We start from the raw sequence: 16090 nt of genomic DNA on the forward strand, positions 1-16090 counted from the left end.
ATCTATAGAGGGTTAGGATCAAGTGATCAACCCTCTTACATTCAGATCGGAGGGTTGGGATCAACCTATGGTATCAGCCACAACCTATTTATATTCTATGGTTCCAGCCATAACCTATTCTATGGTTCCAGCCATAACCTATTCAGGCATCAAACCCTCAAAAAATAGATTAGCATGACAAAATCACCATCCTTTGCATTAAAAAAAAAAGCCATCTAACTAGATTACCATGACAAAATCACCACCCTTAAAAAAGCCAAATGACCTGCGGGTTGGGTCACCCACGGGTCAGTTTTGACGAGTCACTAAAACTCAGACCTGTGCCGACAAATTTATGGGTGGGTCGGGTCGACCCGCGGGTACGGGTCGCGTTTGCCGGGTCTAGCTATGCCCATGTCCTTTCCATCTAAATTGTGGAAATGAAACAATTTTGTTAGGAAAAATGGGCGATGATAACCCCCACCCCCCAAAGCCCCCCCACCCCCCCCCCCCCCCCCCCCCCCCGCGATAGTACGCATCCGCCCCCCTTTTAATGTGACTCGACGTCAAAAAACGTTAAAGTCGCCCACGGTTCAAGTTTGGGTGGGGGGGGGGGGGCGAATGCGCACTTTGCCGAGGGGTTAAAAATATCATCCGGCAAAAAAATTTCGTCCTGCAAACCAAACAGTGTCTTTGGGGTTGCATTTTTTTTTCTGAACTTTTTTCAATGTTTCATAAATTTATTTTTCATTGAAATTTTTTCCCAAAATTGAAAGATTTTCCTTTTATTGTCCATGTAAAATATAATTTTCTATAGTTTTCTTTTCCTCGTGCAGAAGTAATACAAGTAGTCCCTACTGAACCTATGATTCCTTTCAAACACAAGTATAAAACATATGAAGGTCCCATGAAGAACAATCCGGGCCCACCCACATGATCCAAACTCTTCACTTTGGTTGGCCCCATCATGAAGATGGAAAAAATGATAATTGCTTTCAAGAAGTAAATCTTAACCGTTGGATCAGTGACATGCAAATGGGGAATAGTTGAGAAAAATGGACCATTAGTATTCTTTTATGGGGAGTGATAAATCGACTCCCCCATGTGTCTTTCTCTCTCCTCTAGGTTAGAGAGAGAAAGAGGAGAGAGATAGACATATGGGGAGTCGATTTATCCAAATGGGGAGTCGATTTATCACTGCCCTTCTTTTATTTGGCTATGTCAAGTACACAACGGGCCTACCTGATTAGTGTAAAAGTCAAATTAAGGGCCACAAAATCATTGTGAACCTGACCCTTGATCAAATGGGCTTGTCAAGCAGATGATATATGCTGAATGAAAACCATTCCAACTGAACAATCCAAAATGATTTTTCATAATGAGCAACATAGCATCCTCATTTTAGGGGACTAATATCTGCACTACCATATTTGATAATGGCACTACCAAGGTTTAAAATTTCAGTTTCGGTAACCGTTTCGGACCCCACCAAAAACCAAAATTTCGGTCCGAAATTTGGTTCCAAATTCCGGACCCAAATTTCAAAATTTCGAACCGAAATTTCGTAACACTTTTTTTTTTTAATAAATAATGTCATTAAACCGAAATTTGGTAAAGGGCGAAAAATGGAATTTCGGAAAATTCCGGTTTCGGTCCCCACCCGAAACCAAAATTTCGGTCGAAATTTTAAACCATGGGCACTACTAATCATTTTGCTTTACACTTTTTTGATTGGATGTTTTTAGCTCTTTGGAAATTAAAATGGCCTTTGACAGCAGGTTCACAGTGTAAAATGAAGAAAGTCGTGCCACTATCAAAACATGGAAGTGATGATATCAGAACCCTCCTTTTTTCCCTTTCAATTAGGAAAATGATATCAATAATCCCTTATTTAGTTATTTTAACAATAGTTCACAATTTTCTAATTCTGTTAAATGTCGTAACATTTAAAAAAAAAAACAGTTGTCAAAATCCAACCAAAAAGTGTAAAATAAAGAGTGCCATTATCATAAAAAAGGGGGCAGTGATATCAATTCCCTTTTCTTATTAATAAACTGCTAGGGGTCTCAATTCACTCAAAGTGATACATAGTTAATAACCTATTGAACATTGCTTTAAATGCATTAACTATATAACTGATTTTTGGCCGCTTATACATGACAGTCTTCTCCACCTATTTCAAAATGTAGATACAGCCTAACATATCAATTTCTAAGAAATGTTAGAATTTATCATACCTAATCAAATTCACCTTTCCATCTTCATCACCTTCTTGACAGATTTAAATGCAGAAAATTGGTGGATAGCTTGAGAGGGCCCAATCAAGTAACTGTCATTTAGCTTCTCGGTCTGAACATGATTATCAGAATTCATAGATGAATGACGTAGAATTTCGAAGAGCGAAGAACCAGAACTCTTGCCAGCTTCAATCTTTTTGTTATGATTAAAGAGTTTGGACTGTGAATTGCTAAATTTCGCCGACACGTTTCTTGTGGGTTGGTTTTCTTTCAGTTCCTACAAATTAAAGCGAAGGGTCCCAAAAAAAAATTGAGAAAGAGGAAAAGATAAGTGATGCTAAGGCTGATATTGTAGTGCTTACAAAATCTATATGGGTAGAGCAAATGAAGAAATAAATAAATCTGATCATGGAGCCTTCAGCCCAACAATGAAGCATGTTACCATATGAACAATCTTACCTTGCATGGCAGCTCATTGAGTCAAATGAATGAAACGAATGACATTTGGATTGAAAAAAAAAAAAAAAAAAACTTTTATTGTTCAGCCATCTAGTACATTAATAAGAAAAAATAGCATTGATTGCTTCTAAGTAATTGATGGTTTAAAGCAAAGCTTCTTGAGCCTAATTTGATTGAGTTTATCATTTCCCACTCGAAGAAAGATTATCTATATAACAAGATAAATTTATTGTCTGGAAGCAAATCAGTAAAATAAGGTAATACTCCCTTTTGTTGACATATCACAATCACCAACAATAGCAAAGCTGGATCAGAAGTATAGAAGAAATGTTCCAAAGGTGTTTGCAAGGAAAGAGCTCTTGTCAGCTCACTAGTGTCAGTAAAAGTGCACACAAGAATTACTCAATAGGTACCTCGTGAAGAAATAGGTGCATCACCTCACATGTAAGACTTTGCCTAGTTTTCTTTTTTTGGCTTGGAAACAGACAATAAAATGATACAAGTACAAAATGTTATAAGGGACTAGCTGGTCCTAGCGCAAACAATCTATGATTTAGCTGACACTTTGAATTTATTGCTGACTTCGTATTGACTTATGTTGAGACTGACGTGTCAACACATTTCGATCCTCGTAAATGTACTGTTAGAAATATCAGACTTAATGTGGGCACAGACATTATATTAACTCTACTTTTTAGGGCACATCGACATCATGGGCGATGTAAAGTGAAGTTTTTTGCAGTGTTTCAACTGTTTCAGTGGGAGTATGTATGTTTCAACCGATATACAGTACCCAAACGATTCCATCAATGTTTCATTTCGGTGGAAACTTGAACCCATGCCCGAATCTGCTATACTTTCATCATTAGAATTGTTGTCTTCCCCATCAACGAAAAGATTTTAAGTCATTTCAGGCCTTTCTAAAATGATCTGAACCACGGTCACTTTCTTCCCTATGATCGGTGTCTGTCCCACACAACTAATAGTGTGAGTTGCTAGACTTATTCCAGCAACGCTCGAAACATCTCAAGACTCGCCTCATTGATATTCCTTCTAACACAGTTTCCATGTCCACCTCTTGCATCCATAGATAACTGTGATAAAGCACTAGAAGAGATGAGGGAAAGTATGCAACAATAATGTAGGCAACTGTATTTCCCAACCTGGGTCAGCATTCTTGTAGGAAATTGTTCAAACAAAAATAGACAACAAAAACAAATTGATCCCCAAGGAGCGAAACTTACTATGATAGCGCTTAACGTGAACTCAAATATTTTAGGCAATAAGGGAGACGGACATACAAATCTTTCTACATTTCGAATTCTACTAAAACAGAAATTGATGCATAACCAAATTAGTTTTCCAATGAATGCAAAGCCAAAGATCTACCTTAAAGTAGCACAACTGGTCTATGAAACATTAATGGACGCTAGAGGTTCAATATGTTGGAGGGTAGACGACTTACCATACAAAAATTCAAATATTGGAAAGGGCCTAACAGAATAACATCTACCACTGGTTTTGAGGGTACCAACAAAGTTGTTGCACAGTTCTAGACTCTCCTTCCTTCCCTCATACCCTCACTAGGAAGGTCCAAAGAGCATAAAGTCCACCACCGGTTTTTAAGGATTCCTAGAAAGATGTTGCGAAGTTCTCTCCCTCCCTCAGTAAGGGATTTTGAGCACTTGGTCAACCAAACCCTCAATAAGGGTATTTGAGAGACCAGTGATAGACTCGTGGAGACTACTATCTCCTGCAAGAAAAATCTGCACTAAAATGAGTGCAAGGCGTCCAACACCTTGGTCTGAAATGTGTTATAAATAGGAATGTAAAACAACTGTTTGGCCATTTGGACGAAACTTCAGTTAGTCAGCCTTATTAAAATTGCAAATAAAGCTTATTAACTCTTCCTCTAGATATTGAAATACTGTATATATTTCTTTACAATATTATCTTTTCCTTTTTAAGATTAGCTAACAAAATAATAGTTGTCCATTCGAATAAAAACCTAGGATGCCCAACAACTTATTGTAATAAAATACAAGATGTAAAGAAAATTACCAGAATCATATATAGCATAACTGCAAACTCTATGCTTGCCAATGTAACTTACCATATCCGAAGAAAGTTCAGAAGTTGATATCCCACTCCTGCTATTGCTGTCATCACGACCAAAGATGAATGATTTGAAAGTGCTTGATCCTTTCTTGTGTAGCGATGGTAAAGAATTGCTAGCCCCCCGGCCCAGAAAAGATGACTGCAATGTAGCCAATCAAGAATCATAATCAAGAACAACCTACATGGCTACACTGCTTTGTAACACACATTCATGCACATGTGAATGAGATGAGCACATGCTAGTGTGTGAGCACACCCCACAGACATGGAAAAACCAATTTTTAATAGGTCATTTGTAACCTCAAGGTTGTGACAAAAGCAAATATTCAATATTCAATAGTTCAACTATCAAAAGTTGCAGCTGATTGTCATTGATTCAAAAGAAAAAAAAATGTGTATTCACTATAACAGCAAAAGATTGTACCAATAGTTCAGACAAGGGCATCTCAGAAACTATCAAAACAACCAAAGTTTACATACAGACATTCACAAGAAAATCATTTCCACTTTATTTTAGACTTTGCCAAAATGCTGCAAAATAACATCATCTGCAGTTGAAAAGCATGGGCGATTTCCTTAGATTATGACACATTAAAATGAAAGATAGAATCATTCGAAAACCACAAACAAATGAAAGAAGTTGGAGTTGCTCAAAATTCAATGCACATCATTCTCAACTGGGCAGATTTCACGTAATTAGCATTAGTTAAGTTTTGAAAAAAAAAGGCAAAATGGTTGCAGCACTGCAACATCTTTCTAATTGAGCTCTACAGAAATAACTCCGTGGAAAAGAGCCTTCAGGATCACTAGTTGGTGCAAACCCGGGAGGGCTTACAACAACTACCAAAAATCAAGCAATTTGATTGTTACAGAAAATTGGTGGCTTGTTTTATCACTTAACATAGGCTGTCAATTTTATTATTTCAGTTACTTAGATTGAAGATATTTATTTAAACAGTACAACTTTCCCAACAACTGAATAATGATAACACCAGCTAAAGAACAACTCACCTTTGAAGAGCTGTTGCTGTTTCCTCCTGTGACCAGTGTATCAAAGTAAGCTGCAGTATAGAGCAACAGACAATCAGTGATTTGCATTCCACAAGATAGATGAAAAGGGAAAACCAAAGGAATGGCATCTACATGACGTTGGTTTTGGTCTCTTCTTGGTGCTGGGGGCAATATTCAGCTTCTTTATGAGACCAAAGACTTCTCTGGAACTCTCATCTTCTAAAGGAGATAAGAACGAAGCCTGCTCTTCCTGATTCAGATCAAGAGCTCAGTTATTATCTAATATAACAAACAATAAATAAGTTCAATAACATACATGTACAAAAGTTAATTTTGTAAAACCTGTAAATGCAGTGTTTTTTTTGTTTAAAATGCACTCAAGTCCTCGAAACATACTGCAATTGTCTTCAAATTCAAATCATCCATGATATGTTAAACCCTCAGAAAAATAAGCAAGTATTTCATTCATGCTCCCATTCAACAAATCAGCCATAATCTCAATAATGGTGATTTGCTGTTGATATTCTCCAAGTACTTGAAACTACTTGACCAGGCAAAACATCAATGTGAGAGGCTGGAACAAGCAAAAGTAAAGGAAAATTCCCCCTCTCTTATTTGTCCCTACTTTATTTTCAAAACATGCAAATATTAAATAACCAACTGATGCAATTAAGTTCTCTTAAGAGTGTATTAGGATGTACACCCAACTTGAACACACTTTCAGCAAAGATGGCAATTATTAGGGCTGGCAATTCAAAGTGTAAATCAACCTATGGTAATAATCAGTCTTCTTTTATAGATTGTGATGGACTTTTGGACAGTGTAATATCATCATGATTTGTCGATATGGATTTGTGTGTTGAGTTTCAGCATGAATACGAGTTGTCTAACACGGCAATATCTAAAAATCTGAAAATGGTGACACATATATACACATAAAATTATGGATTACAACACAAAAACGTCCACACACCCACATTAGCTCTAACATTCCTAGCAGTACAAAAAGTGTCCAAAGGAGTGTCAACACTTGTGGACACGCATGTCGTGTCGGACACGGTAGGACACATGTGTGAGCAATAAGTTCAAAGTGTCGACCAAATCATAGAGAAGAAGAGAGACAAAATGTGCTCACAGTTTCCTCGAGAAGGCGCTGACGAACTAACATCTGATCCGTTTCCTCGTCTGAAGATAAGAAAACATCCTCCCCATCAGTGAACACCTGTGCAATCATCTGTTTCACCTTTATTGAATTTTTATGTGCCTCTCTTGTTGGAAGATGATTATCTACATGTTCATCCTCAGAAATCTCATCAAACTTTTCATCATCTTCTTCATTGTAAAGCATTGTTACGTCTCTTTGTTTCCGACCACATTTCAATAACTGCATAACATTGTCTGTTGCGGCTGCATCCTGCTGTTCAAGCCACTTCTGATGAAGTTCCTCGCGTCTCTCGCTATCTATAGGCATCTCTTTATATCCAGTAGCAATCAGATCATCAAGTTTCTCATTTTCGACATTTTCCTCTTCATCGTCACTTTCTCGAAATCGCATAAGGTCATTGTCACTATCATCTTCTTCTTCGGCTTCATCATCTACAAAAGCTTTCACAGGATCACCTTTTGGGTACAAAACATCATCAAACTGTTTGTGTGAATGAGGCTCAATGTTTTCCTTGTCATCATCCTCGTCACAGGATGAACTGAATCGGAACATGCAAACAAGGATTTCTCGTTATCAGGAGAAGATACATATGAATCATAATTTAGTAGAAAGTGTGGAATATAGCAAAAATATGTCAATTCTTTTCCTTTGAATATATTTGCTAGATAATAGAAGAAACCTGCAATTTTATTTTATTTTTAAAAAAAAGGTACAGAATACAGAGAGAGAGAGAGAGAGAGAAAAAAAAGAAGAAAATAAAAGGTCCAAATTCCAAAGAATGAACAATGAATGCCAGATGTTGGAAGGTAAATAAAATGTGCAACACCAGTAATGAACCAAGCAGCAAATTAGAACTTGAACTTATGCAAACGTATTGAACACACAGAAAACACTCCATCCTGGATTACCAGAAAACACAAACTGGCAGCAGTTCAAATGGGTTCTTTTCTTTTCTTTTCCACGGAGCAGAAAAGATGTGAGTAAAGCTGAAAAGGAATTGGAGTCAATGATCAGAAAAATTAAATCTCTATCAATCTGAGGATAGCCTGGATATCTTCACCATGGAGCCAAATCTCATTTACTATAGCATGATGACTATAATGAATCTGAGGATAGCCTGGATATCTTCACTATGGAGCCAAAATCTCATTTGCTATAGCATGATTTCTCTATAATTCTGTACAATTCCACAGTTACCTCATTTCTACGACTTTGATGATTGAGTCAGAGATAAAGCTAGTGAAACATGAGTAATGGGTACTCGATCAAATAGGGAGCTTGAGGTTGGTGTTTTCTTATGTGTTGTGTTTTTTTCTTCTTAACTGAAAGGAAGAAACTAGACTTTGGTATATATCATAGATGTAATAAAAGGTAGATCCTAGTTAAAATAAAGAATCTTTCAAGGACTTGCATGCATTTTTCATATCTAGCTTAACTTCCATGAAGAAAATAAACTTTTGTGCAGCATCTTTAAATATGTAAGGTTCTAAGTGGGTGAAACACCTCAATGAATAACAATTATTGATGAAGGAAAATGAATCAACCTAGAATGGCACTAGTAGGAATGCATTTTTTATGGATCTTTTCTGCAGAACAGAAATGACATATTGCATAATTGTACTCACTACAGGGGAAATGAATAAGAGATTAAGCAATAGGTAACGAGATCCATTATCAATTCCAAAAAATAAAGCATAAAGTTGGAACCATGAAATACTTCACACTTACTAGACAAGATAATCAAGTTTTTCAGTTCATGCATGCACCAAAGGCAAGTCGAGTAAAAGCCACAAAAGGATTTTATGTAAAAGCTACAAAAGGATTCTATGATGCATTAGAGCAACCATCTATGATAGGGTCCCATACAAGGTTGCCAGAGTGGGAAGCGAAGGCTCCCTGAATGGTGGGAAACGGGCGTGAAGGGTCAGGGGAAGCACGAAGGGACGTGCCGGGAAGCGCGATGGGGAAGCGTGTTTCCCATTTTTTGTGATTCCCATAAAAGTACAATGATGGGAAGCGACGGGAAGAACAATTCCCATTTTGGGGAAGCTCGATACCCACTTTTTGGGGAAGCGTCGAGATTCCCGATTCGGAATCGCTTTTCGGGGAATCGTGATTCCCTGATGTAGGGTGTGATTCCTGCTTCCTTGGTCCCATATATGAAGACAACATCCATGGACGCGGTGGTATTTTAAATGGTGCTGATTATGTTGGAAATCAAGATACCCACATATTCATGGAGCAGTAGTCGGTATTCTGAGGATATGAGGAACTATCACCTAGTTAACTGGATGGTGGGTTGCGAACCAAAGAATGCAAGAGGATTGGACTTCAAAATCTAAGAATGGTGAATTTACCGCTACTGGGGAAGTAGTTGTGGCGTTTTGGAGAGGAATAGCCCTACCTATTGAGGGTTATGGTTGCAGAAAGTACATCCTTAAGTGGGGTGGATGCTTTTCTTGTGATTAATATAGGCCATCTAAGATAAATGTATGGAGAGATACTGTGAGATGTGTTCAAAGTTTCAGTCTTTCACAAGGGGTGAAGATTTTGTGTTTTGATCACGAATTGTGTGCATCAATAGATGAATCCTTGGCATGAGAACCGAGTTTTGAGGGATGACTTTCCTATCCTTTCCAGAGCCACATCTATGCAAGGTGTGAGTGTTGGGGAGTCATTTTGATGGATAGGAAGCTGGTCTAGGACATTAGATTTCAACACACCTTTGATTGGGAAGGAAATGTAGTGACTGAGTTTTAGACTAAAATGGAGCTGTTTACAATCGGCATACAAGTCAAAATCGTGGGGTTTGGAAACCGAGTCAGGCCTTCTCTATAAGATCCTTCTACCATCAACTTGAGAGGCACGTCGACTATCATGTTTCGACTTGGAGGGCGTGGCAGATTCCAGCACCGACTAGAGTTATGACATTTGCTCAACTGCTTGTCTTGATAAGATCCTCAAGGTGGATCACATACTAAATCAGAGCCATGTTATCATTAGGTGTAACCGTGTAGGTGGGTCTTCTTCTTCTTCTTCTTTTTTTTTTGATGGGTAAGCTGGGGTTTAACGGGGACCCCTACCAATTTATTAGATAAAGAGAAAGATGATACAATAACAGCACAAAACCATCCCTGATGGAATATGCGAGAGGAGGAGAACCAACGCTCAGCACATATGGTGCAGGTAGGCCTTCCTAGAACATATTATCGAGTTGATTTGATTGAGACCTGAGCTTTTTCCCTATGGTCAATGTGAGTAATATTTGAATCTTGCTTTGGTAGCCAAGGTTTTAAATTCCGATTTTGGCCATAAACAAAATGGAAACATTTTGGTTTCTGTACGAAATTTCACCCAAAATCTTGAAAAATCAAGTAAATATTTCGGTACAAAATCACGGCCGAAATCTAGGTAAACACCACTAGCTTTTCTTTTTCTTTTTATCATTTTTTTAAAATATCTTAAAGGAATCTCATTGTTCTTCTCTTTTTCTGCTAGGAGTTGATTTTTGTCAGTGTTTTTGTCGAAATGACAACATTTCAACAAAAACTTCACTTTTTTATCTAAAAAGTTGCATGTTTTGCAAAATTTTACCTAAACATCAAAGAAATTCCAAAATTTTGGGCAAAATCTGGTATATTTCCCAATCCAAGTGGATTTCATTTTGGTAGCAGCCGAAATTGAAATATTTCAGCTGAAATTTAAAACCATGTTGGTAGCTACATTATTATTGGGTCTTCCTAGAGCATTTTGTCGAGTTGATTGAGAATTGGGCTTTCGCCCTGTGGTCAATGAGAGTGAGGACCATGTGGAATCTTGCTTTGGTGGTGTTTTGAGACGTGGGCTTTCTCCCTGTGGTCAATGAGAGTAGGATTATGTCGAATCTTGCTTTGGTGGCTACGTTATGGTTGATATTGAAGGAAAAAATTCAAAGGATTTTCACAGGTGCATCGAACTTGTCGCATGCAAAGGCAAGCAATTTTTTCTATGTTAGTGAGATGGGTGGTGACCCGAAAGGACTTTGACTTATGGGACATGATGGTGGCTCCCCTTTAGTTTAACTATGATGTGGTTCATGTTGGCTTCATACGCAGGTACTGGTTGGCTCCTCAGTAGTCCCCTCCCCCTCCTCTCCTCCTTAAGCTAAACTTTGATAGGTCTAGCTAAGGAAACCTGTCCCTGCTAGGATTGGTGAGAATCTTTGCAGAAGTGCTTACAGTTGGGAAAGGAATATTGCTTGCGGACCTTACTGCTCTCAATGAGCTGATTGTTGAGAGTGATTTGCTCAATGTCATCCATTGGGCTTTGATAAGAGGAGGTTTTCATTGGGGCTTTGCTGATGAAATGGATGAGATTTTAGACCATATTGAAGGCTACTTGGCATGCTTCAACACACATATGGGTCACCTAATGGGACTGCCGGTTGTCTTGCGCGTGGTTGGGTGCATGGAGGAAGACCTCATTGTCTCTGACCACTATCCTTTCGTCAATCCTCCATGTTCTTTCTTTTTCTTGTAAAATTTGACCATTCAGGGAAAACAAATCAACAACAACTAGACAGTTTCATTTGTGAGAAGTTATTGATGCCTTGCAAGTTCATTTAAATCCAAAATATGAATTGGAATGCTCTTAGACAGGGCAGCGTTGCATGTCCAAATCAAAATAATTTTTGCACACAAAGAAATAATGGATAAAGTGCATACTCATTATCTGAAGAAACAGAATCGTGCTTTAAGTCCTTAGCAAGCACTGATGGAGTAAAATCATCTTCTTGAGGACTGTCAACGTCATCCTCATGCTGGTTGTCTTCTGTGTCACTAAGTTGAGATTGACAGAACAGGTCCTGCAGCAAAGACAGACAAATGACCAAGCACTTACTTCTCTATTATTCGGACTCCAAAGCCGGAATAAAGGATAAAATATGAAACAGCTAAACTTATGAATGATTTTCTTTTCTTGCAAACCTTTTTGACATTGATAGGAGTTCGAGATGCATCTTGACACATCTCGTCTGAAGCCTGCACGTACATGCAAGAAGCAACCATTAGTTTAGGGGTAAACTTAATTTTAAGTGTGCAAACAGCTGATAGAAGTTAGCATCCCTTTCTTAATTCAGGAAGCATCATAAAAGAAATAATAAATTGAATGTCATAATTTGATGGTTCTCGACAAAAAAAAATTACGGAAGTATCATGTCTTTGTCCTTAGAAAAGCAATTGTCACGCCCTTGCAAGTAGTAATCAATATATCATCATATGATACAATTCAATATCACAAGAATGACACAGTAGAACATATAACGCATATGCAAATGTGCATCTACAAATGACGGGAAAGCCTGTAAGCTTTTGAAACATTTGAAAGAAACAGGAAATGATGTCTATGGATAGTTGAAGCACCCACTCACCGTATTAGATGGGATACTCTCACAATGATCAAAAATAGTTCCAGAACCACCAGACCCATCATGGGCAGCACCTTTAACACATCTCTCGGTATCCAAAGCATGCACACCTTTGTCCTGAATTCACATAATCATCTCTACTAAAATTTAAAAAAAAAAATAGAATAATACCAGAACCATAAATAAGTAAACAAATAAGAAAAATCAAATAACCTCTATTTGATTGAACATGAAATTAGAAATACCCACCTCTTCTATGTTCTCACCATCTTTTCTAACTTCATTTTCAGTGTTTTGTTCAAAGTCCTGGGTAATATTCCTCAGAGAAGCACCAGAATCAGCGAGACAATCAGAAACATCAGAAATGACAGATCTGCAACCAAGGCTGGATCTCATAATTGTAGAATAAAGAAAATTAAATAATTAGAAAAAAAACGAAAGAAAGAAAATAATAGCAAAGTGAGCAAAATAAACAAGATCACAAAAAGAAGAGAATAAATATGGTTCAAGAAACCAATAAAATAAAGAAATACATAGTCACCTTTTAGACACTTCTAACTTTCTACGCCGAATCTTCTCCAAAACAGAAGATATGGGTTTCTGGACAGTTGGTACAGGCTTAAACGATGCATCTCTGGTTTCTAATGCCACAGAAGGTGAGGAAATATAATTGGAATTTCTTAGAAGTCTAATTTCTCATAGAAAAAACAACCAAAAAACACCAAACTAAACCAAAAAATTATTATATGCTCCATCACTGGAGTGACATACTTAAATCAAGTAGAATTACATTTGAGTGTTGAAGTGTAAATGATTAAATAACCCCAGCTCTAATAGCTTAAGCTTTTGGAGTAATTGGTTGTTTGACATGGGATCAGAGCTATTGCCTCACTGCAGGTCTGGATTCAAAACCCAATAACTCCTTGATATTAAAAATCCACGTGTAAGGCCAACCCAGAAAAAGAGGGGCCACACGTGAGGGGAAGTGTTGAAGTATAAATGATAAATAACGCCAACTCTAATAGATTAAGGGGCCGTTTGGATACGCGGATTTTGAATCCAGATTTTAGTTTGAAAACAGTGTAAAAGAGGGTCATGATCAAGCTGCTGGTATGCTGTCCTGGCAGCATTTCTTGGATTTTAAGTAAGAAAACCAGGTTTTAGAAATCTCTCCCGCATCCTGTGATTTCTAAAACCTAGAAACATGGGATGATCGCCAGCTCTCTTGCTGTCAGAAAGAAGGGCTAGAAATCAGAAAACGACGGCTGCTCTCTTTTTTCTCTTGTCTCCCAACTACAATTTTGAGGAAATCCAGGATTCTATCTAAAATATGCATATCCACGGATTTTAGGAACCTGGATTTGCTCAAAATTGTACAAGGGAGACGAGAGTAGAAAGAGACCAGCCATCGTTTTTTGATTTCTCGCCCTTCTTTCCAACAGCAAGAGGGCAGCAGATCACCCCATGTTTCCAGGTTTTAGAAATCTCAGGATGCGGGAGAGATTTCTAAAACATGGTTTTCTTACTTAAAATCTAAGAAACTGTATCACCGCAGCATGCAGCAGCTTGATCATGAACTCTCTTTTACACTGTTTTCAACCTAAACTAAAATCCGCGTGTCGGACACGGCTCCTAAGCGTTTAGAGTAATTGGTTGTTTCACATTGAGAATATAAAAAAAGTTGATAAATCTTATACCTCGTAATAGTCTCTGAGACTCCACATGGGTCAGTTCAAGATGAGCTTTCCTTTCCTGAACAAAAGGAAAAAAACCAACATTGAAAACAAATTCCCAAACTAAATAAATAAATTCACAAAGGAAATTGCACAAAAAAAAATAAAAATAAAAATACCTTATCAAGTTTTCTAATCTCCCGTTCAGATACTTCGTGTTTCCCATCATCATCAACACTCTTACCCTTCTTTTTCTTCTTATTCTTTTCATCATTCCCTTTCCCACCTTCCAAACTACGCCTTTTCTTCACCTTCAAATCATTAACCTTTCCCCACAATTCAATCCCCCCAACATCTCCTTCCTCAAAACCCTCATTCGACTCATCAAACAACTCTACTACAGGATCTGAACATTTTCGAGATTCCGCAAACAAATCATCAAACTCAGTCATCGATTCTGCTCCTTCTTCCAAAATCCAAGATCCGGACACTAGACTAATCGGATCTACTGCCACGTCATCATCATGATCTGAGGATTTTCGAGATTCTACAAACAAATCATCAAATTTATCCACTGATTCTTCTCGTTCGACCAAGGTTTCGGATCCGAACACCAGACTAATCGAATCTACTGATTTTTCCATGTCTAGGGTTTTCGGATCCGAAATGGAGATTAAAGGACTTGAATCTGGAATTTCAAAGAGTGAGGGATTAGAAATTTGGGCGGTTTTTCGCAGACGCTTGAGCTTCCTTTCATGGATTGGAGATGGAATCTCTTCTACAGGGGAGAAAATCAAATCGCAATTATCGCCTTCCATCTCTCTCTCTCTCTCTCTCTCTCTCTCTCTCTCTCTCTCTCTCTCTCTCTCTCTCTCTCTCTCTCTCTCTCTCTCTCTAGGGTGTGGGATTTTGAGAGACTGAAAATGGCGGGTTTTTGGAAGTTTGGGAGGGAGAGGGAAATAAAAAGGCAAAGGTGTGGCGATGAAAATGGGTGATGATAAATTCGCACCCGCTGTAGGATAATTCGCATCCCTCTTTTGTGGCAGACTTTAACCCTTTTTTGACGGCAATTGATGTTAAGATGGGTGCGAATTATCCTGCAGTGGGTGCGAATTTATATTATATTGATGGAAATTTAGCACCAAATGTTTGAATGTTCAGTTTAGAACTTCACATATGACCTCTCACATTGCTGTTTTTACGAAAATACCATTCTTGCGCAAGTTGTAGTGGACCCAATTTAGCCCATTAGTGGCCCACTAAAGAGTACTTGTGCTTGGCCCAAGCCCATTCCTGAGCCCAAGCTTAACCTTAAGCCCCGTGGTTATCACAGCCAAAATAAGTGCTATTTAAGGGGCTTCATTTAGGAGAAGTTATATGATGGGTGGCCGTGAAAACACATGAAGTCTTGGAAAACAGGTACGGCCCACTTTTTTTTTATGATCCAGACCATTCATCTGTTTGGGCACAACGTAGATAGGTTGTGCCCCATAAATCATTTCCATAAGATGATCCTAACCCTCCGATCTGTAGAAGATTCCATAAATGGTTTTTGGAAATCTCCATATTCAGATCAGTTCAGATCGGAGGGTTACGATCATCCAATGGAAATGATTTTTGGGGCACAACCTATTTACATTGTGCCCAAACAGATGAACGGTTTGGATCATCAAAAAAAGTGGGCCGTACCTACTTTTTGAGACTTCACGTGTTTTCACGGCCACCCATCATATAAATTCTCTTCATTTAGAACGTGTTCATTTTGAGTTCAAAATTGATTATTTGACACAAATTAGACGCAATTGACATATTAGACCTGGATTTAAATTTTGTAGTGGGGTCTTTATTTTCAATCATTTTAGCAGTGGGGTCTTAACCAATTTGGACTTCTATATGTTTTGGGCTATAGTGTACTTCGAAAGAGTGTACTTAGAAAGAGTTAGCACTATAGTGTTTTATGTTTCTTTCTTTGACATGGAAGAACTCAAACAGAACAACAGAGTTTATGTTTTTCCTACCAATAGAGATTCAACCCAAAAACCAA

At 38.0% G+C, this 16090-nt stretch overlaps 1 protein-coding gene across 2 annotated transcripts; it reads right to left on the minus strand.

Moving 5' to 3' along the window:
* Nucleotides 1-1988: 1988 nt before the first annotated feature.
* On the minus strand, nucleotides 1989-14921 carry LOC143850929 (DNA ligase-like protein). Of its 2 annotated transcripts, none has more exons than XM_077360218.1 (12): nucleotides 14226-14921; nucleotides 14071-14125; nucleotides 12915-13014; nucleotides 12623-12746; nucleotides 12377-12490; nucleotides 11934-11987; nucleotides 11673-11812; nucleotides 6940-7507; nucleotides 5937-6054; nucleotides 5805-5854; nucleotides 4789-4932; nucleotides 1989-2493 (listed from the first exon to the last, which is right to left on the minus strand). In XM_077360218.1, the coding sequence occupies exons 1-12, from the start codon at nucleotides 14862-14864 to the stop codon at nucleotides 2227-2229; spliced, it is 2373 nt and encodes a 790-aa protein (XP_077216333.1). In that variant the 5' UTR covers nucleotides 14865-14921; the 3' UTR covers nucleotides 1989-2226. The 2 variants fall into 2 exon arrangements, with proteins under 2 accessions (XP_077216333.1, XP_077216332.1); XM_077360217.1 differs by having other exon boundaries at nucleotides 12623-12758.
* Between the last annotated feature and the right edge of the window lie 1169 nt (nucleotides 14922-16090).

Source organism: Tasmannia lanceolata, unplaced genomic scaffold (genome assembly GCF_043159265.1).
Source record: "Tasmannia lanceolata isolate RefF3 unplaced genomic scaffold, GAP_Taslan_0.1 ptg000018l, whole genome shotgun sequence".
NCBI lineage: Eukaryota > Viridiplantae > Streptophyta > Magnoliopsida > Canellales > Winteraceae > Tasmannia > Tasmannia lanceolata.